The 26,170-nt window shown below is 40.5% G+C and overlaps 3 protein-coding genes across 3 annotated transcripts; 1 reads left to right on the top strand and 2 right to left on the bottom strand.

The window, feature by feature from the left end:
- Window positions 1–511: 511 nt before the first annotated feature.
- Window positions 512–2,146, bottom strand: LOC308100624 (phosphatidylserine lipase ABHD16A-like; the record flags this gene model as incomplete). The annotated part of the gene is made up of 1 exon (XM_080449689.1): window positions 512–2,146. One exon carries the CDS (start codon window positions 2,144–2,146, stop codon window positions 512–514), a length of 1,635 nt encoding a protein of 544 aa, XP_080305815.1.
- Window positions 2,147–4,289: 2,143 nt separating this feature from the next.
- ddb2 (damage-specific DNA binding protein 2) lies at window positions 4,290–12,490 on the top strand (the record flags this gene model as incomplete). The annotated part of the gene is made up of 11 exons (XM_080449687.1): window positions 4,290–4,386; window positions 4,524–4,612; window positions 5,666–5,857; window positions 6,497–6,642; window positions 7,071–7,256; window positions 7,757–7,856; window positions 8,086–8,263; window positions 8,391–8,536; window positions 9,158–9,313; window positions 9,413–9,458; window positions 9,565–12,490. The coding sequence occupies 11 exons, from the start codon at window positions 4,290–4,292 to the stop codon at window positions 9,816–9,818; spliced, it is 1,590 nt and encodes a 529-aa protein (XP_080305813.1). The 3' UTR covers window positions 9,819–12,490.
- On the bottom strand, window positions 11,431–21,348 carry fam83b (family with sequence similarity 83 member B). The gene is made up of 5 exons (XM_080449894.1): window positions 21,228–21,348; window positions 18,597–19,059; window positions 16,769–16,933; window positions 15,139–15,263; window positions 11,431–14,646 (listed from the first exon to the last, which is right to left on the bottom strand). The coding sequence occupies exons 2-5, from the start codon at window positions 19,050–19,052 to the stop codon at window positions 12,621–12,623; spliced, it is 2,772 nt and encodes a 923-aa protein (XP_080306020.1). The 5' UTR covers window positions 19,053–19,059; window positions 21,228–21,348; the 3' UTR covers window positions 11,431–12,620.
- Between the last annotated feature and the right edge of the window lie 4,822 nt (window positions 21,349–26,170).

The following is a 26,170-nucleotide window of genomic DNA, read 5'->3' as shown; positions in this document are numbered from 1 at the left end:
TCCATAGAGGCAATCTTAGATATCTATTGATCAGTGTTTTTGCCTTTTGCTGGACCTTACACTAAAGAAGGTCAATGAGGCTTGTTGAACAAGTTAAGCTGTGACTATAGTCAGTTTAATTACTCCACAAAAGCCCTTGAATAGGGTGGAAGACAGTCAGTGGTGATAATAAAGAATGATTACTGTGTGTACAGCAATTTCATACCACGTAATCCTGTAACTTTCACCAGCAAAAAAATAATAAAATAAATTTGCAATAGTCTTTTGTCTCAACGATACATACGTTTTAATATCATCAATATTTCGTGACATGACTCGATATATTGTGACACCCATAGTTTCAATGCACGCTTTCTGACAGAGTAGGCCGGTACGTTACGACAGCATGGCGACAGCAACACGTCTCTGAACATTTGCTGAACGTCAACGTCACAATAATAGAATCATGCCTTGCCCGGGAATGCACATTGAGCACACGACATCTCTAGTAACATCCGCTTCCGTCCATATCTCACAGCCTCCATGGGGTGTGGAACTCGGAGAAAGGGAGAGGAGTGCAGTGTGTCGTCTCAATGTTCCTCATGTACTTCCGTGCCAAGAAAAGAGCCAACTGTTGCCTTCCCTCTAATGTCATATCCTTACCAATGCTCCATGGGTAGAAGACATCTCCGCCCATCTGGTAGGACTGCAGAACAGACACACACCAGTCATCGTCTACCTTATAGCTTCTGTAGACATACGCTTCTGTCATGTGGCTGGAAGCTCCTAGCCACTGTCTGACTACTCTTATTCCTTCATCTGTCATCACCTTGGGATACCTGAACTGGAGCAGTTTAAGTAGGAGGTCGTTCCCTCTGTTAGACATGATGTCCTCTGGACCCTTGGTTGTGATCATCTCATCTTTGGTTCTCCTGATCAGCAGTACTGGTCCCTGGTACTTGCAAAGCTGCTCAGCATTGTTGAGGTTCATATACTGCCTGACTGTTTGCTCTACCAACGGCCTCAAGCTGCTGGCAGGGATGACTCTCAGAGCCATAGGAAGCACATCATCGAAGGAGGCGTCCAAAACTATAGAGCGGATTTCTGGGTATGACATCGCTGCCCAGGTGGCTGTGAAACCCCCTATAGACCAGGCGTACACCATGATGTCACTGAGTTGGAAGCCCAGTTTGTGTACCGCGAATTGGACCACTATATCCATCGCATTGGCCTCACTCTGGGGGAACGGAACTCCTGTACTGCCTCCAAAACCTGGGTGGTTCCAGCCCAGCACGGAGTAGCCACCTCCCAATGGAGTGTTCATGCAGCCAATCTCATAGAAGCTTGTATTCCCGTCACAGCAGATTACCAAAGTCTGTCTGCCCTTCCCGCCGTCTCTCCTCTGATCCACAAACATGGTGTCAATCTCATTTCCATCGCAGGCGAGAAGTTTGTTCCTTTGGCCGTCAAACTCCTCTACGAGTCGAGCCCGGCCTTGCTGAAGTCTATGCTTCATGGCTTTCTGCACTAAGCTTAAAGATCCTGGGTACATCATCCCCCGCCCACATGAGTGGGCAATGAGAAAACCAATGACGTTGTACAGCATAGTGCAGACAGACGTGAAAACCGTATCTGCTGTTCGTTTCATTCTGGGCTCTGGTTTCACCAGTGAGACGCCTGCCTTGGACAACCTCTGATTGCTGATTTCTGTCCAGCTGAAGTCAGCGGGCCAGTGAGAGAAGTCAAAATCATAGCATCTCAGTGTTTTCTTGTTTCTAGGTGTATTACTATTCCTGGTTTCCTCCAGAATGGAGATAAATCGAAGATACTCTGGGTTCTTCAATCTCCCCCAGCCTCTGAGACAGGCCATTCCAAGCAGACATACAAGCACCGTCCCCCCATACTGACTCGCTGGAACCAACTTACTGCTGCAGATGTTACCTTCCCTGTAGAGATAGCAGAGGAGGAGAGGAGAAGTGTAGCAAGAAAGAGACCACAGTGCAGAAGCCAAACCAATAACTCTGTCAGTGTGTTTTTCCAGACTCTTGGGTTGGTAGTTCCATCCCCTGCTCCCTGTCCTGCCTTTGGGTTTGGATTGTTCCGGTGAATGGTGAATTCGCTGCAAATGAGGCCCGAGAAGACAACAAAGGAAATTTCTACTGGCCATTCTTAAGTTGAACGCTTCTGCGCTTGGGGGTTTCTCTAGAAATAGACCAATTTGTAGTGGATGTCACAGTTACGTCACTGCACAGAAATGAATAGAACTAAACTAACCTCTCATTCGGTTGTCTTGTCAGCGTGTATGCAATTCCCAAGGAAACCATGGAATTATGTTAATCTCAGGATATCCACATGGTAACAGTGTGGCTCCAATGCGGATATTGTAGTTGGCTCCTATATATGGATATCAGACTTAATGTGGCCTGACTGTGACATCAGTAGTCTATGACGCCAGTCGTCGATGACATGCATCTATAATGTATGACTTCAAATTTGGTCAGGATTTCAGCCCGATCAGAGCCCAGCCCATCAACTTCCATTATAGAATGTAATGTTAAATTTCATAAAAGACGTGAAAAAAGGAGATTAACTCCAGACACATGCACGCATGCATGCACGCGCACACACACACACACACTCATAGAAGCTAGCCTCTTGCAGAGCCAAAGCAAGCATAAAATATTTGGGGAGTGCTTGTTTTGGTTAACAGGGTAAACAGGAGATAGACTCCTGCCCTATGGGCCTCAGGGCTCGGCAAGGCTTACTTGTTTTGGTTAATGTCCTATGTATTTGCAATGTTTTACAACACATGCATGAACTTTTAAATCACTAAGAGGAAGGTAGATGAACCAGTACAGAGCTCAGCCTTCCTTGAGGCTTGCGTTGTGAGGAGCACCTGAGCGAGCCACTAGGCGAGGGAATGCCCATGCCAAGCAGCCTATGTGGGTGCAGGGTTTTTCCTTGGGAATGGCATACACCCCACCCAGCAGCTGCTAACAAAAGATGCCTTAGGAAGTTGAAGATTACAAACAGTGGACCAGTCAATGGGAATAATGTGGGAAGTGAATTGCTAATCTATCTAAGATGACCAAAACTTAAGCGTGCAATAAAACCAGCATTTTGACCCAAATTCCTTTTGTGCGGTCATACACAGGCAATACTACATTGCCTGTAGCCTATTGCTTAACCACTTAAACCCCAGCATCCGTATTGTGGGGAAAGCTTTTGCTGAAAATAGCAGATCGACAAGCTCACAACACAACCCAACGTGTGTTGTTAGCCCCACAATAACAGAAAACAGAAAAGACACTAGCATAGAGCCCTGAGGGACCATATGGAGTGGTTAAAGTTGTTTTCATATATAAACATGTGCATGTGGTACCAAATTAATACATTGCTTTTAATTTTATTTACCACTCTGACAAACATTGGGAGTAGATTAGAACATAATGGCGGATGTCTCCTAACAATTGTATTTGTATTTTTACTTGTACTGTATTGACTTTATTATATTATGTGGCATGAAAAATTGTCCCTTATTATTGTTATTTTGTATTTTCATTGATTGCATTAGGCACTTGAGAACTGTACCTTTAAGGTCACGTGACCATTGTCAGCACAAGCTGTCTCTTGTTTGGATCATCACATATTGGTTTCTGATTGGATGTCTATACCAGTCTGAAATGTATTTAATTATTTTAATCAAATCTGAGGGAGGTCTACACAACCGTTTTTTTGCATCAATAAATATTCTCTTGAACGTGCAAGTGGCAATGTGCGGGTATCTCTCCATTTGTTCATATAACAAACAAAATGCAGACAGCAAGTAACAATATAATAGTCATCATCATCATCATTATATGAACACATCCGGGACCGGGGTAGCCACATTTACACCCTTTTAAATAAATACATAACTCCAGGGTCCCAGATCACGACAAACCAGTTTGCCACCAAAATGTAGAATGCCCTACCAACAGTCATAACAAAAGTGTGAATCCTTACTTTGAATGAATAATGGCCTTTTAGGGCTTCCGTCATAAAAGTGTGTTGACACTGACACCTACCGTCAGATTGCTGAAACAACACCCACAGGAGTTACAAAACAGTCGCACGTGTGGTTGGATGATCACAGAGATTTTCTTTAGCGAATAAAAAAACAACAACATAAGGCTACTTTGTGAAATATCGAGTCGTATACAGGTAAGCAATGGACACTTATTTGAGAAACTGCTTATGTGTATAAATAAACAGTCACTTTACCATCCCGTTGCATTTGAAACCATTATTATTATTATTTCCAGGAAGAGATGAAAACAAGAAAAAGAACAGGTGATAATGCGCGAAAATCTATCTCCAAAAAGCTACGAGAAAAGATAGACGGGGAGGGGGAGACGACCAAAGCAGGTTTGCATGGATCCACTGCCACAATAATGTTTCACCGTCGTTGCATACGACTCTAATTTAGGCATCAAATCGCGCTGTTTTAATCGAAATTTTAGGCTTACTTATGTGGGCATTTTCTCAAAACTTCAATTCCTCAGGTATTCAGAAGAGAAGTGGCCATGGAAACATCTTGCACTACATTTACAAGAGCACGCTGGGGCAATGTCTCCATTCACAGATGAGACGGGTAAGCAGTGAGTTACAGCATTGGGTTTCAAACTTTTTCATGTCAAGGATCCCAAATTGACACATATATTAGCCTGCGAACCCACATTTTAAAAGATGTGCCAGGGACCCCCTTAAAGGTAGGGTAAGTGATTTGCAATTATTAAAATAATTGCAAAATGGGTCTATGTTCTGATAGTGCTCGTAATGTGTCACCTACCTGAAAATGTACTATATTCTGTTTATTAAAGAGCTGGAGAGACCCCTGTTACCAAACAAACGCTCTGTAGCAACGATTACTATCAGAATATAGTACTTTAACCTTTTTAACAAAAAAAATATATATATATATCACTTACCCTACCTTTAAGAGAAGATTTTTCCATTGAAAATGTAAGGACTTCCCAGCTTGATATGCATTAGGCCACGGACCCCCACTTGATACCATTTTGATCTCTGGGACCTCCAAACTACACTGTAGTAGCCTATCATCAGTGTTAATTTAACTCAGAGAGTGTACACATGGAACCAAATGGACCCGTTCATTTGGTTCCATTTGTACGCTCTCGGAGGGTCCATTTAGCTGGGGACCCCCTTAAGACTACTGTACTGACGGTAACAGGGTAGGTGGGTACCAAGGAAGAGTGGGCAGTGGGCACCTCAGTGTTAAATTGGCTATTTTTTCCAAAATGTTAATAATAAAATATTTGGAAAATATAAGTGCAAAAAAATATACATGATTAGAACATGTTTAAACATTCGACAATTAAGGTCTAATATTTCTACAAATGTTACAAAACCTGTATGTCCAGTCATTTTGGGGCATGAACAAGAAGTTGAAGGACAACATTAAGTCTGATAATGATGTACCGTGCATGTTCACATCATGTATACTTTACATTAAAATATTATTGTTTTTAACATTTTGGACACAATAGCCAATTTTACGTCGAGGTGCCCAGATGTATCCTAGAATCCACCTATCCTGTATCCGTACTGACACACCCCTCGCCCCCTCTCTCTGTGACTTGAAATCATGTCATTTTCATGTTTATTTTCTGTTATTCTATTCCAGTGTCTTCAGGAGCCCTTTCTTCGTTCCTTAAGCTCCTACAAGCTCCACCGCACTGCCAGCCCTTTTGATCGCAGAATCACCGCTCTAGAATGGCACCCCACTCATCCCACTACAATGGCTGTTGGGTCCAAGGGTGGGGACATAGTGCTCTGGGACTTTGATGTTCTTAATAAGACCAGTTTTATTCAAGGGGTGAGAATGAGCATCTTATGACTTTTGCTGAAAACAAGATCATGCATGTTTTACCTGAATTGTATAGAGAGATCAGTAGCAGGGTTGCCATGTCTGTTCATTATAAGTGACTTGTTTTTCTGTAAAGTAGCTTGTAAATATTGGTAGTTGCTGGTTTTTGGGCTTGTTTCAAAAGTGTAGTTGCTTATTTGGGCTTTTTTTCCCTAATGTTATTTAAACCAGTGGTTCTGAACCTTGTATTTGTCCATGGACCCCCATCTGAAAATATTTTGTGCTAGGGACCCCCATACCAGATTTGTGTTGTTAAAATGTCTCCAAAACATTCCAAATTTGTCACCTTTTGTCAAAATTCTTTTTTTGAATAGCAGATCTACAAGCTCACACCGCGTGTTGTGAGCTTGTAGATCATCTATTTTCAAACAGCCGATGTATATACGTTTAAAGTGCTCATGTGGCCATAGACCATGGCCACGTCATAGACCTGGTTGCTTATTTCTCTCTCAAAATTTGGCAACACTGATCATTAGGCCTACAAGGGGACCAGCAACATGGAGCCAAGCCTGTTGAGAAGTTTAATGTTTGTACCATGATTATGAGATGTTCATTGATAATTACACATTTATGTGTCCTTTTTTTTAGACGGGAGCAGGAGACTCAGTTACAGACATGAAGTTTGACCTGTTAAATCCTAATCAGATGTTCACTTCGTCTATGGGGGGCACCACAGCACTTCGAGATTTCAATGGGACTACTCTAAGAGTATTTGCCAACACAGACAGATTTGAGTAAGATAAAGTCCCATTGTCTTAACAAGTTGTAGCCAGTGTGCAAGTCAGAATGTCCCTTAACCCATTAAGATCTGAGGCTGACTCTACAAATGTCTTCTAAAAACAGTTTTCTGAAAAACTTATGTTGCTATATCAGTGGTGCTCAAATGTTTTCATGTCAAGGACCCCCAAAATTATATGTATTTGGCCGCTGAACCCCCATCTCAAAATATTGTTCCAGGGACCCCCAGAAGCAAAGATTTTAGTTAAACATGTTCGCTTTAAAGAATATATATATTCAAATAACATGCCCAAAATGTGGGGCATGTTGACAGTGGGTAAAAACAAGGACACATCAGCTGCATAATTGCAGATACCGAAGTTGTCAAAAAATCCTATCCAATCCTGAATCATTAGGGAGTGTAGTGCTCCCTGTGATAGGCCAGCATTTGTCTTTGTGCACAGAAAGGGGCTGGAGACTTTATTGGAGGGATGAAGTTTTGTCCAACAGACCAATCCAAAGTCTACGTGGCTTCCGGTGATGGCACATTGACCTTGCAGAGCTTTGAGGGTTGTACATCCACCGTTCTGTCCAGAACCCAAGACTGTGGCCATGATCACCATAATGTTTGGTGAGAATGCAGGACAGTCAGGGAGGAAATTGGACAAAACACAATGTGTGCTTGTTGTTTTAGGTTGAAGTTAAAATGCACGATATTGTGTAGACACTATATAGGATTTCATACATATAAAGAAAAGTCCCTTGAGTTTAGCAGTGTTCATTTCATGGACTGAAACGAAAAGCTTTAGTCGACTACCTACATTTCTTCACTGACGAAACTAAATAAAAACTAAGCTATTTAGTCGACTAAAATAAACATTTCAGATGACTAAAATATGACAAACTAAATGAAATTGTATTCACAAGACTAAAACTAGATCAAAACTTGCTGTCAAAATGAACACTGGAGTTTAGTTTTATCCATGACAAATCAAATGATTGTTTTGGTGATAATTATTGACAGATATTATTGCATTAATTAGTAGTAGTCTTGTATTATGTGTACATTTTCAGCCGTAGTATGCAATCATTGCCAATAGTCACCTGTCTTTTCGTTTGCTTTGTTTCCAGTTACTGGTACTGCTGTGTAGATGTTTCTGTGAGCAGACGGCTGCTCGTCACAGGAGACAATGTGGGAAACCTCCTACTAGCCAGTATGGATGGTCAAAAGGTATTGATTCACTGCATGCTCTTTATGTATATTTTCATACATACAGTATTCTTAAATGCCATAAGACTGTCTTATGGCATTTAATAATAAGTCTTTATATAGCTTTAAAAAAAAAATCAAACTAGACTATTTAAATAAAATAATCACGTTACATAATGAGTTCTTCCTGTATTTTGTATTTGTTGATTTTACTTGCTAATGACATTTAGTTTTCTTCTTAATGCGGTAGGTCTTCAACGATAAGTTGCACAAAGCTAAAGTGACCCATGCTGAGTTCAACTCCCGCTGTGACTGGCTGTTGGCGACGGCCTCTGTTGATCACACGGTCAAGCTGTGGGATCTGAGGAACATTAAAGACAAGAAAAGCTTCCTCCATGACATGTCTCATGACAAAGCTGTCAACTCAGGTGTCACTCTCTTTTGGAAAACACGTCATGGGTTCCATCCCAAAGGGCTCGTTTTTGTGCCTCAGCCTCAGGTCATTAATGGGTTAATACAACATTAACAATGTTTTCTGTTGGCTTCTCCCCACAGCATTCTTTAATCCTCTGGACTGCACCAAGCTACTCACCACAGACCAGTATGACCAGATCCGAATCTACTCCTCAGCTGATTGGTCCAAACCACAGCACATCATTCAGCATCCCCACAGGCAGTTTCAGCACATCACACCCATTAAGGTTGGCCGTCTCCCCTGTGAACACGTGTCTCCTTCTGTTGTGCTTGCAAAGAAATGTATTGTGCAGGACTATGACTCAAAAGTACTACATTGTCAGTGGTGGAAAAAGTACTCAAATATTTTACTTAAGTAAAAGTACCAATACTGCAATATAGAAATACTCTGTTACGGGTAATAGTCCGGAATCCATAATGTACTTGAGTGCAAGTACAAAAGTAGTGGTATCAAAATGTATTTGAAGTACCAAAATTAAAAGTACTCCTTATGCAGAATGTCCCATTAACCAGTTTTCTAATGTATCAAAATCTTTTGAAAATAGCAGATCTACAAGCTCACAATGCGTCGCGTGAGCTTTTCTATCGGCTATTTTCAAATTCCCGAAATTTATATAGGGCTGAAGTGGTTAATGTATGTTTTGTAATAATAATCAAAATCCACAAAGTAACTAGAGTTTTTAAAAAAAAATTGTCGAGGAAAAGTACAATATTTGCCTCGGAGATGTATTGGAAATACTCCAGTAAAGTAAAAAAATCCTCAAAACTGTACTTAAGTACAGTACTTAAGTAAATGTACTTAGTTACTTTACACCACTGTACATTGTGCATTGTGTTTTTGACCGCAGGCTACGTGGCATCCTATGTATGACCTCATAGTGGCTGGGCGGTATCCTGATGACAAAGTCTGTCCAGGCGAACACAGGACCATCGACATCTTTGACGCCAACACCGGAGAGCTTGCATGTCAGCTGCGAGATCCCAACGCTCCCGGAATCATATCTGTGAGTGCCTGTTTTTTCAAACTCCAAAATTGCTCTAGGATTTAATGACCCTTTAATAAATAGATTTTGTTATTAAAACCTGGTCACGTTTATTTTTAGGTCAACAAATTCAGCCCACTGGGGGATGTAATAGGGTCTGGAATGGGTAAGTTTCCCAAAATAATAGTTAATGGCTTGAAAGAGTCTGAATCTACCAACTGACCAAAGTGGAGATGTTGTCATGCTTAAAGCTGTGTAATCTTCAAACGCAGGGGTCAACATACTAGTGTGGAACCCAGAGGACACATTGACGAGTAAGCAGAACGAGGAGGAAACCGGCTCCACGGTGGGAAGCTCAAGAGGCCCGCGGGGGAGTCAGCCGCGCCCCAACAGAGACCGGAGGAGACCAGCCGGGGATGCAAAGCTCAAGAAAAAGCTTGCTTCTCTGGAGTCTTCAGACAGTAAAACCAAGACAAAATCCAGGGGCACTGACAATGTTAAAGCACGAGTAAGCAAGAGGAAGTGAGTAGTAAATTAGCCAGAATATTATATTGTGTATACTGTATATGTACAGTACCAACTGTTTAAAAAAAGGAATTTTTTTTCATGTTGGTTTCGGCATTCATTTTTACTGTGAAGACATGTTTGCTCTGAGGAAAATGTATAAATATTGCTACAGATACTGTTTTATAGAGCCGTTATCTGTGCTTGTAATGGCACACTGTATGCGGAACCTTTGTATTGTTGTTATGCTTTTATACTCTAAAGACCATTTGGCACACTCTTTTTGTTCAGACCTCCCAGGCAGGAATGATACCAAAATATATCATAAATAAGGTATCTAACCTAAGTTTGCATTAAAATGACTGTTAACTAGTGTTTTGTAAGCTCCAGAACCTTGGCTACGCCTCAGGTCGGGTGAGCTTTGTTTACTTCATTTTCTTTTTCATTTCCTACTTTACTACAATAAACATTTATTTAAAAAATAAATTGAAATGAATGATTTCATACACAGTGCTTGATGATACTCTTGCATGACAAACATGGCATTCACAGTACACCAAACATTATGACATTATTATGCCTTTATAGGGGCAGTATACCGTTAAAAAAGGCCTTCTAAATTATATACACACACCTTTAAAGATTTGCTGAAACTACAGCCATACCATGATCTATTGGCAGATTTGAAGTTGTCATTTATTTGTCCATCTTCTCTCGATTATATAAAACCCATTGACAAATATTACGATGTCCCTCTCCTCTGCTTTGCATCAATTGCTTTAGTAAGCTCAGGCAGAGCTACGGCATTCTATTTTTGGGATACCAAAAGCCAGTTGGCTGTAATGTTAAAAAAATAATAATAATAATCTCTGTGCAGATAAAAAAAAACATGCAGACTTTAGCTACAGCACTTGACTTGAGGACATCCTTACCACAATTTCCAGCTGGCAATAAGACACTGAATGTCAATGTTGAAGTGTGGTATTGAATTGTGTTGATTTTGATGTAGCCTACATTTTGTGAATCAACATTTATGGGAACTGTAGTAATACACGTCCACCACATGAGGGCAGCAGCCCCAGCATATAGCATAAAGGACTGGGGTAAAGGGAGAGTGAAGTGAATACTCTCTGTATAGGGGTCTAATTAGCGTTATAATATCTTCACAAAAACAGCAACTTAATAAGAAGCTGCCTTGATGCAAGGCCTGAATAGCCTAACTCGTCTTGTGGCACTAGTCCCCTTCATATGTTCAAACTCAAAGCCCTCTTCATATTTGAAATATTTGAACTCACTGACCTCTTCATATTTGAAATATTTAAACTCACTGCCCTGAGGCAGTCTCAGGCCCAGGGCCCCATGGACTCAGGATCCGCTCCTACCAATCACTCATGAACAATGAGGTGGATTGTTAGCATTCAGTGTACAACATTTACAGCAGATGGATATACCCACCATAATGGCTCCTAAATAAATAAATAAGTAGGACAAACATGACAGGCTTTCGGGACAATTGCTTGCTCGCACAGGGCCTACTTCGTAAAAGTGGCCCCACTGAAGTCCCAAGACCTGTTGGGTCTATTACTATTGATTTCTTTCAATAAATAAATAAGTGCTCTGCTTCAAGTAGAATCTGAAAAATATTGCACAAATTTATTCATGGATTCATAAGGCGGGGTGGACTTTAAATGATTGTCATACAGTAGCATATTTATGAAATGTATAAACAAACATTGGATTTTTAAATGACATCTTGTTTTTGACACCTATGGAGAACATTAGTGCATGAAAGAGACATACAGATGCAGTATGGACACTACAAATTGGCAAAATATACTCTTTATACTGAAATAAACTATATATTTCCAAAGAAAATATACAAAGCACCTGTACCTCAGTGTTAATAGTAAAATGGACCAATAAGATTGGACTCTGTGCCCAAAATAAGTGGATCTGATTTTAAAGACCCTTTGCCAAACGCATACTGTAAGTAAGCAAAGTTAACACTGTAAAACTAATTTTACAAATACAAAGAAAAGAACAGAAAAAACTATTTCCTCCGTACGTAAAAACATTGCTTGACAATGGATTACTTTTTTAAATGTCACGCCACAGGAAGGTAGTGTGTTTGCTAACAAAACAAAACACTCCTGGTTCTCTGTCCGCAATTTGTAATGCTACTCTTACAACTTTAAAGCTTTGAACCTTAGGTTATATATCTATGGGGCATGATATACAGTAAATAAAAATATTGTCCATCATCTTTTGCTTATCTGTATTTGGACTTATAGCATTCCCAGGTGCTTTTTCTTTCTTTTATACTGATGATATTTTGGGGTAAAAAAAAAAATTAGGGTGCGGCTCTACCCGAGTCTAGCCGTCTATAAGAGAGTTGGTCTGTGTGTCCGAGTGTCTGTAGCTAATCTCCCAAACCGTTGGACAGATCAGTCTCGTGTACACTGCCAGTAGGCCACTGAAGTAGGCTTAGCAACACTATTTATTTTTTCACATCATGATTTATAAATTTTGAAGTATTTAACAAATTTGGAGTCATAGTACATCATAGACAACTGATATCATTGTTGACAGACGTCACAAGCTGGCCACACCGTTCCATGTGGGTCCCGTGATCTACGTTTTTATTTTATAGATTAGTCTATATAAGAGGCAATATTTTTTGTGGATGTTTGGAAATGTAAACAAAAAAAGTGCAATTTGATGACTTCGTGGCAATATTTGAATCTTTAACCTTTTAACTAGGTAATAGGTAAACAACTGTTGAAGCAACCACACAAAAAGTGTAATCATAAACTAGACATTCTAGTTATTGCTTGTTTTTATGTATTAAATTCCCTACTCTGTGTATGAATCTTTCAAGTTTATTCTCATGGTGTCCGTGTGTAGCCCGGCTGACGTTATGTTCATTAGCTGTGCTGCCCTTAGAAGACGGGGTACTTTTGGTTTTCTCTGCGTTACTAAAGTCTGTTGCAGAACGTGAGGGCTGCTTCTTTTCAAATGCACAGAATGGCTCAAATCTGCTATGCAAACGGCTGTCTGCACCTTTACGCCAGTCTCCTGTTTCATGGCTAGGCCGCACATTCTTATCACTGTGTCTATGCCTCTGTTGTGATCTCAATGGCATATTTGTAGGATTGGTTGGATGGAGGTCTTCGGTTCTAAATCGAGGAGATGATGCTTTTCTGGAGTCATCTGCCAAGTGGGTCCTCTGGCGATCCGATGAATACCTGTTTGTGCTGCTATGTAAATTTTGCTCCTCATCTTCAGCCGTTATGGTGTCCGTACTGCCACCTGAACTGGCCCTTTCTATGTGTCGAGAGGAAGATTCTTTTTTCTCTGGTATGTGGAGTAAGGATCTGATTTTCTTGGAGCCCTTCTTTAGGAAACGTGGTGAGCTCATGCCACCGGATTTACATGTTGGCTCCTTATCATTCACATCAAGTATTGCTGCAGACATTGTCCTAGAGGGGGGCTCTTGCCAGCTGGATTCAGGTGGGCTCCTTGTGCGTGTAATGCTTTTGACATCATAATGAGACACCGACCTCTGATCCTCCTTCAGATTCAATCCAAATCCTCCATTCTGTGCGTTGACCCTTCCTGTACTTCTATCCACCTGTCTCCTTGCAAACGCTCCTCCATACATGGGCCCCGGGGATTCACAATCATCCGTGTTCGTTCTCGGGTCTGCCAGACTATGCCTTTTGAGCCAGTTGTCTGCCAGGATGTTGGGGTTTCTTGTCATTGCGCCCCCTTTGACTCTGCCGAGACTGGCATAAATAGACTGGTGAGAGTTTCTTCCTGGACCATAGCTGACGTTATTCCTCTCATCATCCAGAATCTGGAGACTTTGCCTCTTTAATTCTTCATTTTTCATTCTATTTTCTGCTGTCGGGTTCCATTGCATTGACGAGTAGTGCAAAGTGCTGTTTGGTGTGACTGAGGGGTCGACCTGATAAGCAGCAGTGTTTGTGTTTGTGTAACTGCTTATTTCTAATTGCTCTGGAATAGTGGACTGAAGAGCAAGGGAAGACCTCATCCTGGAGCTCATGAAGGAGCTAGCTTTGTTGTCTGGTGCTTCATACTGATCTAAGTACTCACAAGAGTCTCGCAATGGAGAATCTGTGTTCTTGAGGTAAGAGTCAATCCTCGCATCGCGCATGAAGGATTTGGACGCACTTTCCAGTGTCGGCACGTTCTGTTGCATGGAGAGGACCTGTTGGTCAATGCCATGAAGGGACTGACGCACGTTTTGACCTCTGAACATCTGTGGGCCTTGGGAACAGTTTTCTAAGATTGTGTTGTAGCTGGTTCTTCCATTAGGAAACCCCACATCTGCAGCAATGTTCCAGTTACTTGCCCTATGCCTTGCATTCTGCGGAATATATGAGGCATCTTGTCTCTCCCCAGCATAGCTATGCCTTTTCAGATAGTCCATAGTCTCTGATGGAGGCTGGAGTTGATTCATCCGGTTTTGAGCTACCACCCCTTGATGAATTACTGGCATGGGTTCAGTTGGCTTATCTTCATAAAGCCTCTCCTCAATATCTCTCATGCCCATTTGCCTCTCACAAGTCTTACGATATACTGTGTCAAGGGTATGTCTCAACTGATCCTTTCTCTCAAAACCTTGGCCGGAGTTAGAGATGTATTTGCCCATAATCTGCCTTCCATTTGGCCTGATATCGTGTACGAACCCCTCTGGAGGGCACAGCTCAGCTGGCACAGTGGACCTGGCATAGAGTGTTCGAAACTCCTCATCGTAGGACTCAACCAGATGGCCTCTTATGACCTGAACCATACTCAGATGAATCTTCTCATATGACCACATGAAGCTGGGAAGAAACATGAAAACAGAAAAAAAATGAGTGAATATAATGTACTTTATAAACACGATACAAAGTGAGCTGTGATAGTGGAAAATGTTACTTATTTTGTCAGCATTAAGTGGTGTCTTTCCTTTGAATACCAGATTATGATTTATACCTTAGATTGGACCATGCATAAATCACCAATTTTTAAGGTTTTTGTTCTGACTGATCAGAAAGTGGTACTTTGTACTGTGTTTTGCAATTAAAGAGACACCATTTGATCAATCAACATCTCACAGTACATGTTGAAGTTTCTCCACAAATTGTTGTCAGTATGTTTTAATTAGGTTTTCTTGAAATCTATCAGTGTTCTTGACTTGTATGTTCACAAACATGTCTTCACATAATTATGAAACAGTGGCAAGGGAAACAGTATTGACCAAAATGAGTAGAGTATAATGTAATGCTTTTTGAGTGAATTTAATATTTATTCTCTTTTCACGTATGGCTTTTTACCTGTATGTACCATAGATCACAGTTTGGCAGTCAACCAACAGGAACCTCTGTTGCATTGCTCCATGAAATTTAGCTCCCGATCGGCAGAGGTAATCCTGTCCTTTCACGGTGCGCACTCTCATGTTCTGTGTTCAAGGAGGTGAAAAGACCATGTCAGATGATATTGTACAGACCAGAGACATTAAGCATATAATAACACATAAAAAAAAAAAAAAGAACTAGTCAAAGAGGTCAAATGCCCTTTGGAGAATGAAATAGTCCTTAGTTATTTAGGATATTATTTACTATTAACTTAATAGCACATTGAAATATGGTGCTTATTTCTACACTATGTGGTAGCCTAGTTGATAGCTGGCTTCACAGTCTGTTAAGAATGTGCATAATAGATGTTTAAAGGGTGTGTTTAGCATCACTTAAAGTGGTTAGTAATTATCACCCCACCCAGTTAAAACGGGAGAAACCAAGGTTTGAAAGGAGGCTTCAGGCTTTTATTGAGCAGTGAAGCATTGGCATGTTATTATTGGCAATGCTTTTTATGGCATGGCTCTGCGGGAGTCATCTATAAGTCTGTCTGTGTATCCGCAGCTAATCTCACAAACCACTGGAGGAACCAGCACCACATTCCCTGTGCACACCCCGGCTGTAGGCCACAGATGTAGGCTACCACCTCTAATTTGTTTTCACATTTTATGTTTTTAACTTTTTGAAATATTTAACCTCATAAGCTAAGTATTAGCAGTTCATATTTTGTTTAGTTTTTTTAAACTTATTTTTTTTTGAGAAACAGGTGTACAGCAGATACATGCCGTACAGCACACAGCAATTCTCCCATTCCCTAGTCCCTCCCCCCACCCACTGACAAACACAACTAAACAATAATAATAAAGAAAAAAATCACAATAAATAATACATAATAACAATGACAACAACAACATCAACAACAAATGAACAGCACACACATCATACACATTTTGTGCCAAAGTAGCAGACCAATTGTGGGCAGTAGCAGTTAATATTACTACATTATTAAAGCTCTTTCTTCTGTATTTTATACTATGAGCAATCACTATCAAATATGTCCCAGATATGCTGGTGCTCACGGATGCATAATTATGTATTTTATACATTTATATTCCTTCTATTCTGATCCTGGTCCTGGCTCTGCTAACATCCAATTTGAGGCAAACCAAGTTATTAACCAAATGCTAATTGCTAACAGACCAGTCATCCAACTTATTATTCATGACCTATAGCGTCCGTATTCTGGGGAGAAAAATGTACGAAAATAGCCGATCTACAAGCTCACAACGCAACGCTTTGTGAACTTTTATATTGGCTATTTTTGGCGAATAGATTTGGTGTAGGCTACACTGTACAGGGAAAAACGGAGCGTACCAGGTATGGACCCCTGGGGGACCCCGGTCAACGAAGTATATAGGGTTTAAGTGGTTAAAGGTTCTGGGGAACGTTCTGTGTGGTCTGTAAACGTCATGGATAAAGTTTCATCTCTTTCAATTTGTGGCAACTCAATGTCCACCTTAATTGAGATCATGTTCCGTCAACCACATGAGATAGCCATGGTGATGCACAAAAGATGAATGAAAGAGATGTGTTCATATGATATACTCACCCTGAGTTGTTGAAGTTTGATATCTAGATTTTCAGCCAGGGTGAGGAAACTCTTCAGATGTGACTCATCCAGCAGCACGTAGACTGAAACTCCCCTGAGAGAGGCATCAACAGTCTCCTTGAATATGTCTATGTCAGTAAACATGTCCATTACAATGGCAATGACCTATGAAGAAATACACAGAAATTAAGCTTAGAAACAATTTGCAGGAATGGGTGATGACGAGTGCTTTAACTTGAGCCTGGCTTTAACTTGTTTGAGAACCACTGCTTTAAACTATCAGCAAGCATCTTCCTGTCAAGGACCCCCAAATTGATATTTATTTGGCTGCGGAATCCCCATTTGAAGAGAGCCATGCCAAAAAGATGGTTGAAACCAGAAAGATGTGCACGTATTACAGTGCATACCACCACCAATTCTATGCAAATGTAAAGATACAGTATATACCATTTTTACCTGAGATATAACATTATATAATTTTGATTGTGACCTTGACTTTGTGACGACTTGAGTGTAAAGAAGGTACTGTCCGTGCTCAACGACCACGTCAAAAAAGCCATCACTGTCACTTCATAAAGTTGTTCCAGTTTAAACTACAATGACCATGTTAATCAAAATGACATACTGTATGCTGACCAAAGCAACAGCTCAACTATGTGACTTCTTTCAATCACATAAGTTTCATACATTTCTGATCATTTTCACTTATAATTTTATGTTTTTGGACAGCAATGGGGTTCTATGACTTCTGGATAAGAAGCTAGTATGTCTGTATTCTCTAGAACAGGTTTTGGTCTTTCTCTTCATTTATTGGCTATTTTGACAGAAATTTAAAAATAAAATGACAGCGGTCTAATCCTTTAAGGTTCTTGTTCTCTTCTTATTGTATACGTATAGTTTGAAAGTATCAGATTGTAATGGAAGTCCACATTTTCGCAGTGATGTTTGTCTAGTTTGATGTATAGAAATATTAAAAAGTAAAGTTAGGTTAAACTGTGTGTTTGTGTGTGTGTGGGGGGGGGTGGGGGGGGATAGTAATGCAGTGTAATAAATTACCAATAGACTAATGACTAATTGTACATGCAATACTTCTGATGTAGTGTACAGAGCTGGACTAACCATCACATCAGTTTCATTACATCATGAATCAACATCATCAAAGTCATTATTCCTCACCCAAAAGCTATTATTATGTAAACTCTATTCTAACATATTGACAATGAATAGGTTCCCACACTTTTGTCTCATCGAGGTAAAGCTGCAAAACCAGATTTTGCTAACTCCACCCCGACACCCCTGCTTGGCACTCCTTTGAGCTGAAAGATGAGAACACTAAAAGGCGTGTAGATTTGCTTTGAAGGAAAGGAAGGACTTGCAACATGCTGTGAGAGACAGGAGGAGCCTAGACTTTCTCAAATTAGTCATTGTCTGGCTCAATTTGTGAGTATGTCACAGAGCTGGGTCAGTCCTCCATCCTCCATAGGTTTGAATCTCAACCCATCCTCTGTTTTGTGTTTTCTACATCAATGTTTCTCAAACATTTTCATGTCAAGCACCCCCAAATTGAATGTATGTAATGTATTTGGCCACGGACCCCCATTTATAAAAAGTTGTGCCAGGGACCCCCATAAAAGGAGATTTGTCAACATCTATGAAAATGTTTTTGAAAATAGTCATAATCTACAAGCTTGTAGACAGTCTATTTTTGAATAGCTGGAAAATACAATAGTGTATAAAAACTGTTCCTCATTTTGCTGGGGACCCCATGGAACCTCCTGAAGGACCCCTGGGGGTCCCCAGACCCCACTTTGGGACCTGATTGTCTTACCTGTCTTGCATCCTGAATATTCTTACGAATGACCTCTTTGATGGTGGGGTGGTTTTGTCTCGGTGGATGAAAGAGCAGCTCCACGTGAGTCTGCTGTCTCTCGCGCAGGACCTCGGGCCACCCTAGAACCAGCTCTGGGGTAGCCACGTCTGAGTGCATGGGCCAGTATGTCCCTGTGGACGACTTGGAGTCTGGAGGACCATTGCTTTCCTCCGTGTCATTTCCAGACGTCGTGGGCTGCTCTGCATTGGCAGTGATGAAGAGGAGCTCTTCTTCAGACAGGAAGCCCCCTATACGCTCTCCCTTTAGGAACTTCTGATAACTCTCTCTGCCGTCAGTCACTAGTTGGTCAATGGCCAGGCGATAGGACTCCTTATAATGGGGCTGGATGTAATCCTCTGTCTTCGAGTCTCCCTTTAAAGACGAGAGCATGGAAAGGTGATGGGGTTCCATCATTCCAGATCTGTCATAGGGGAAATGAATTAATTATGTGATGCATAAGGATTCATCATTGAACACAGACTAATAGGCAGGGTTATGCACAGCATGAGTGATGGATAAGCGAGGCGTTTGTTGTGCGATTAGTAGTTAAAAGTTATTCCAGCAAAGGAAACCACTGAGTAATATACCTCGGGAAGCCCGTTTTTACAACTGAATGAAAAAAAGTTTAATTCTAACTTTACATCTCAGAATTATGGGGGGGGGGGGGTTTCTCACAATTGTTACTATATATCTTACACATTGCCTGTCTCATATCACCAAATTCTGAGAGATAGGCCTCATAAGTTGCGTGTAGAAATGTCTTTGAGATATAAAGTCAAAAATGTTTATGAAAAGAGTGACAGTGAACTGTGAAAAAGCTGTTTGCCCATAACGAGTCTCAAATGACAGTGTAGCGTATTTAAATAATTACACTTTACTATCAAAATATTGATAGCCTACTGCTGCAATTCTTGATTTTTCCTTTTTTTCTCCCTTGTTTTACATTATTGTTATTATATTAATGCTGCTATAATGTCTGAGGAGCCAGACACAAGATGCAACAATAAAGAAACCTTGAACATCTCACAAAACATACAAATTGGGTGACATTTATATTTTCTTATCCTGTTGGAAATACTGTCGCAACAAGACAACTATAATGGAACAAATCTACGGGACAATGTGTACTCATATCGATTGCTGCCATCAAGCAGGTGTTTAATAGCTAGAAACAGATGGTGTTCTTGGCTACCTCTGTGCTGCAGCCCAACATGCACAGACTTGCTGATTCGTGGGACGGATGTCTATGTTAGAATTTGAAGACAGCCCTCAAATCGATGACTGTTTACTTTGACAGGAACACCCATGTTAAAGAGAGAGAGTAAATCAATTCATTTTATAAGAAATAAATATTTTTGGCTTTTGGCTTAAGGATAACAAGACCTCAAGTTAGGAACTTGACACAAATTAACTATATATTATTATTATTATTATTAATCTTTTTAAATTTCCTGGCTATCTCTTGCGGTCAATTTTAATCAAGGGTAAACACAGGACAATACCTCAAAATGAGGGAAAACCACTTTGTTGTCCTTGTGTATGTCTGCATACCTAAATCTATAATATGTGGAATACCCTATATCTATATTATATATCAAAACTTAAGCAAAATAAAGGTTTTTAGAGGATTTAGTGATTATCCAAATACCTGTGCTATTGGCTGTATATTAAGGGATGTTTTCATTAGTATTATACCGTACATAGTATTCTGAGAGTTCCAAGCTTATTTCAGGAATTCAGAGGGTAATGCCATTCGGTTCAAGAATTGACATGCACACTCGTTAAGGCTGGAACCTAATCATGATGAATAGCAGTCTACAAAAGATAAAATCTAGAGAAAACCAGTTCAGTCTGTGATGTCATAATAACACTGTCACACCAGTTTGAAGCCATTTCACAGATAGAAAATGGACTTTGTGGACTGACTCATGCTATGCTTTTATAACCCTTTACATTATTGATATTGTACATCACACAAAAACTGTAGCCTTTTCCCCATAACATCTTCCTTGGTATTGTCACCTTTTTCATTTCTCCCAGTATGTTTATATAGAGCAAGAGCTCTACACCAACATCACACACCAGGGCTCATGCTTCTTTGTTTCTCAGTGTTATTGACAAATAAATCAATAATAGACTAAATCTGTTTGTCTACAAGAAACATGGACATTATATCAATTAAAAGTTCTCACTCATCATATGTCTTGATACATACTGTACATGCAATGACTGACTGTAGGGTCCTGTAACCGAAATGAAACTATTAGAAGTTCATAGATGGTCAGCGATGATGGCCTTATACTATACTTTTTGAATACATCACAATAATCTACTTAAGACTTGTCATATATTGTAAACAAATTAATTGTATTGTAAAGTCAGCTATATAGATTTAAACTATTCAAGACCATTCACGTAGATTATGCAAAATCTTTCAGTGAATAGAGAATTAACTTGAGCCACGTTCATATGCCTTTCAGCCAAAAGGGCTAAAAGAACTCATCAGGGTTTGTCAGTTAATCAAATCCACTGAAAGCAAGTCCCCACTACCGTTAAGTAATAGTCTTCTACAGTGCAGCAGTAACTTACGTTAAGATTTTGAGTTAGGCTACGTGAAAATCCACTTGAATGCTCCCAATATATCCCAGTCTGACACTGTCAACATGCTGCCGGTATGGTATCTGACTGGTGTAACTATGGCTAATGTCTGCTGGCTGAAGGAAACAAAAGACAGGAGGTGTTTCAACATGATAAGCAGTCTGTGGATAGAGGGTGTGGGTTCTAGTTTTGACATGCAAATACAGCTCAGCTTCAGAACCTGCTCCCAGGCAGACGCAGTCATAAACCTGTTTGAGATATGTAGCCACACCCACTCCTTTTCCAGGGATTCAAAGTTCACACAGGAAAGTTAAACCTTTGCCATCTAGTGCTGCACAGCACACTTAAAAGAACTGGTCACAATAATAATAAAATCACAATAATCATGTTTATCTCCTGAACTGAGTGACAATAAAAAAGCAGGGCTTCATAAAACATTTAAAAAAATATTAAAAAAGAGATTTAAGAACCAGGCCAAACATCTCAATAATATATACACTATATTTATACTAAACTGGCACACGGCTGGGAGGGACAAATTACAACACAGGAGGGTTGGACTTAGATCGTGTACATGTTGTGATTATTTTGTATATATATATATATATATATATACATATATATATATATATATATATATATATATATATATATATATATATATATATATATATATATATATATTAATCTATATCATGAGTAGTCGAGAGAAAATGAAAGAGCTATGTAATGTAATGTGTACTATATGTGTGTAATGTATCCTTTGTGTATGTCTGGAAAGTTGTGGATCCCAACAGGTGGGTGACAGATTGAATAAACAAAACCAGTACAGTATTGTACTGGTTAATTGCTGGATATGAAATGTTCATCTGCAATTGCCTGTAGTAGTGGTCCCAGTAATATTTAATCACGCATGACATGGTTAAGCTGTTGATTATAATGTTATACATGTAGTTAAGAGCAATACTTTGCAGGAATTAACATTATAGACAATCCCACTGACTAATCCCCTAACATTATTTTAATCCCTTTGTGCTCACGTTCACAAAAGGCCTACATTTCAGCATCAGTTTATTCATCAACATGGTTAACAGACTCTCTAATGCTTAATTGTGCAGCCTCTCTCACACAGCTGATACAGTCAACAACATGTATATTCAAATACGTTTCTGCCCACAGAAATGGCTGGGCCGCTGAAAATGTGAATGGGGCCTCCCCAAATCTGACATCAACACAAATTGTGCTCTCTCTCTCTCTCTCTGGTTTATTTACAAGTCATGGCATTGCAAGGAAATTCACTGTGAGTGTCGAGGCATCTCCTAATAAGTCAACCAGATAGGGCACTGGATTGTAATACAAGACCGCAGTTTCATTTTCGCTCAGAGAGCTGTTGCATAACTTATCAACCCCTAATCTTTGGAGATCAATAATTTGTGAAACCATTGATAGAAAAACTATTCGATAAAAGACATTGTAAAATTCATTGTCTTGCTCTGAGGCATTTGCATTACCTTTAATCAAGAACACTATAGGAATGAGGGAGACTCATAGCCACATAGCCAGCCAGTACCTGTAGGGAGAGTAAATGACTACTAATGGAGTCTATTGTGAACTTCTGATAACTCTCCCTGCCATACCATCACTCACCAGGTGTTCAATGGCCAAGCGATACGACTCCTTATATAGGGGCTGAATATAATCCTGTCTTCAAGTCTCTCTTCAAAGATGCGAACACACAATGATGATGGGACTCCATCATTACAGATCTGTCACAGATACAGGAAATTAATTATGTGATGCATAAGTATCATTGAACACAGTCTAATGGTAGGGTTATGTACAGCACAGCATGAGTGATGGAAAGGGGAGGGATTTTGTGATGTGAATGTTATTACAGCAAAGGAAACCATTGATTAATATACCTCTGGAAGCCCATTTCCGCCACTGAAAACAAATCCTCTCTCTCATGCTACTCTCTAAAGCGTAATTGTGCACACAGCCTCTTTCACACACAGCTAATAAAACCCAAGATTGTTGTCACAACTTGCATAACACATCAAGTACATAGAAAGCAACCTAAGCCCAAATTTTGTGGTTTCAATAGAATAATATTTAGAGCTACCCAAAGAAATGGCTGGGCCCCTGAAAAGGCCCAGTGAATGGGCCCTCAACAAATCTGCAATGTTGATATCAAAGCATGTGCGTGCTCTCTCTCCCTCTCCTACATAAACACTAAACAGAGAGAAACTTGATAGGGGGTTACTAGGCAGGAACACACAGGCGCGCACACACACACAGTCAACAAAGATCTTCTACACTTACACACACACATTTCTTTGTAGAATTTTTTTCTTTACCTTGTGGGTTCATCTTTGCCTCTTATACATCCATCTTCCTTGTCTCGCTGGATGCATTGCAAAGTCCTTTATAATGTCTTTGATGTCCATCTGTTTAGCCAGTTCACACATTGCAAGTATTGCCAAGTTATTCAGCCTCCCCTGGCTCATTGTGCAGCACAAATAGTTCTCGGTGCAGTGTTACCCGTTATTTGTTGCCCTATGAGATTCTGTAAATTGTTGGTCATTGCCATAGCATTGTCAGTGACATCTTGGTAGCCAACCAGCTAGGACACTGGCTCGTAATATAAGACCGCAATTTCATTTTGTCTCAGAGAACTGTTGCATAATGTATCACCCCTAATCTTTGCCCTCACTTCCTCGTGTGGCTCAGTTGATTGTAGCCTATACAGTAACATCGTAATTTCAATCTCAGTGGACTTCAAGAGCATACAAAAAAGGCAGGCATGATAACAATCTGTATGGAGATCATTAATTCAGTGAGTAAATATTAGCCGACTACATGCATATGGCTACTTTGTTAACATTTGTTGGTTGTTACAACAGGTGGGAGTGATACTGAAAGAAAAACAAAAAAATAGTACATGACAAGAGCATTATAGTAGAAGTGATCCAATTCCTCAAGGTCAATACCGATTCTGATATTTTGGAGAAAAGGGAACTGATAGGCCGATAACCAATATGTATAAAAAATTCCTTTGAGGGCTACGTTCATCTTTAACCACTTTTTACCTGGCATCCCCTATATTTGGGTCATTTTAGGCAAAAGCTTAAAAAATATATTTTAGAAATAGCAAAAATAACAGATCTACGAGTTCACAACATGTCATGGGAACAAGTTCATAGGAAGACATTTTCATCCAAGCATGACAAACAGTATAACTATCAGTAACTATCAGTGTCTGGTTCAGTAGTAGCTTGGGGACAGATGACAGCAGGGTTTCTATTCAAAGTTCCAGTCCATTTCCAGCACAACAAGATAACAAACTCAGCTGCTTGGTATGCCGTAGGTAGGCTATAATGTCAAAGTAGTTATCACCACACCACACGGACAAAAATAGTTAAAGAAAAAAAACAAGAGCAGAGAAAAACTGTCCAGACAGAGGCGCTCTCTCTGCTGAGTGTGTGGGGAGATGGCCGATTTAACTTATGTGCCCTGATCTACTCAATGCTCAACATGTGTGCAGTCACACCTAGCTCAGGCCAGGTGTGACTGCTTAAATCCGCCACCACCCACCCTACAGCCTGGTTGCATGTGTAACATGTATACATAGGCATCCAGTTCCTCTGAGACAACGCCTCGGGTTATTCCATACTGTTCCATTTCAATAGAGCAAAGGGGGACCAGATATCTGCAGCATTGTTCAGTTGCACTATGAATGTGACCATGTAGGCCAAGTCAGGTATGCACTCTGACAATCACGGGGAGTTTCTTACCCTGGAGCTGCATCAGTGACGAGTCACATTGAGTGAAATCCAAGCCCTGTTCTATGATGTCATCATGATTAGTTACACAGGTTGGCGTGCGCCTTGGCTCATGGCTGACCAATGTGAGCGCATGCCTGTGCAACTATATGGCAAGATTTCAGCTTCAGTTTTCTCTGTCCACAGTAATACATTACAAATGTATGCAAAATCAGTTAAAACTAAAACAGTGTGCACTGTAGGGTGCAAATCACCAGGAGGCATGCCCTACCTCTCTCCATCTTTCTCTCTGTCTGGGGCTGATGATGATACACACACACACACAGAGGCAGCGGTGTAGGCTACTATGCACTCGATCACACAAACGTGCAGACATTTTAACACATTTCTGTGCACCTGCCACAGACACCACCCACCAGAGTTTGACAACAGACCAGTGGTTCACAAAGTGTCGTCAGGGGACCCCAGAGGGTTTTCAGGGGGTCCCCAGCAAACGTAGTTGATATGGCATCAAAATAAACTAGAAAAAGTGCTCCTCGGAGCACAGGTCTCCGCCAGGTCAGGTACGTTATTGTGGCCTCCTGGTGGCGCTATTATAGGCCAATGTGAAAAGGGTGCCATTTGTTCAAGGGCTTTTCACTGCAATCGGACACTGCATTCATGATTTGAGGCATTTTGTTCCAAAAATATGTTTGCAAAATTAGACCTGCTGGTGGCGCTATAACAGGCCAATGTGAAAAGGGTGGCATTTCTTCGTCGGCCTGATAGAAATGTGCGTGTGAAATTTCACGGAAATCGCAAGCTGCGTTCATGATTTGAGGCATTTTGTTCAAAACGGAACAATCCTGCAAACTTTGGAAGCCAATCTTAGGCAATCAGGATGGAATATGGGAAATCGGATAAATCCGTGTTGATCACATGACTATAGAGATACTGTGTACCGATTTGTGTGATGTTTGGACAAAATCTGTAGGAGTAGTATCAATAAATGTGTTTTGCACATATCGGCCTCCTGGTGGCGCTATAACAGGCCAATCTGAAAAATTTGGGCCAGAGGTTCTGAGTTGGCATCCAGGGAGTGTGCGTGCACAGTTTCGCAGCGGCCGGGCCAACGGTGCCAGAGATTAGCTGCTAACGGACGGACAGGACGGA

Source organism: Gymnoscopelus braueri (genome assembly GCF_963280865.1).
Source record: "Gymnoscopelus braueri genome assembly, chromosome: 14".
Classification (NCBI taxonomy): domain Eukaryota; kingdom Metazoa; phylum Chordata; class Actinopteri; order Myctophiformes; family Myctophidae; genus Gymnoscopelus; species Gymnoscopelus braueri.
This window is presented reverse-complemented; position numbering and strand designations above follow the sequence as displayed.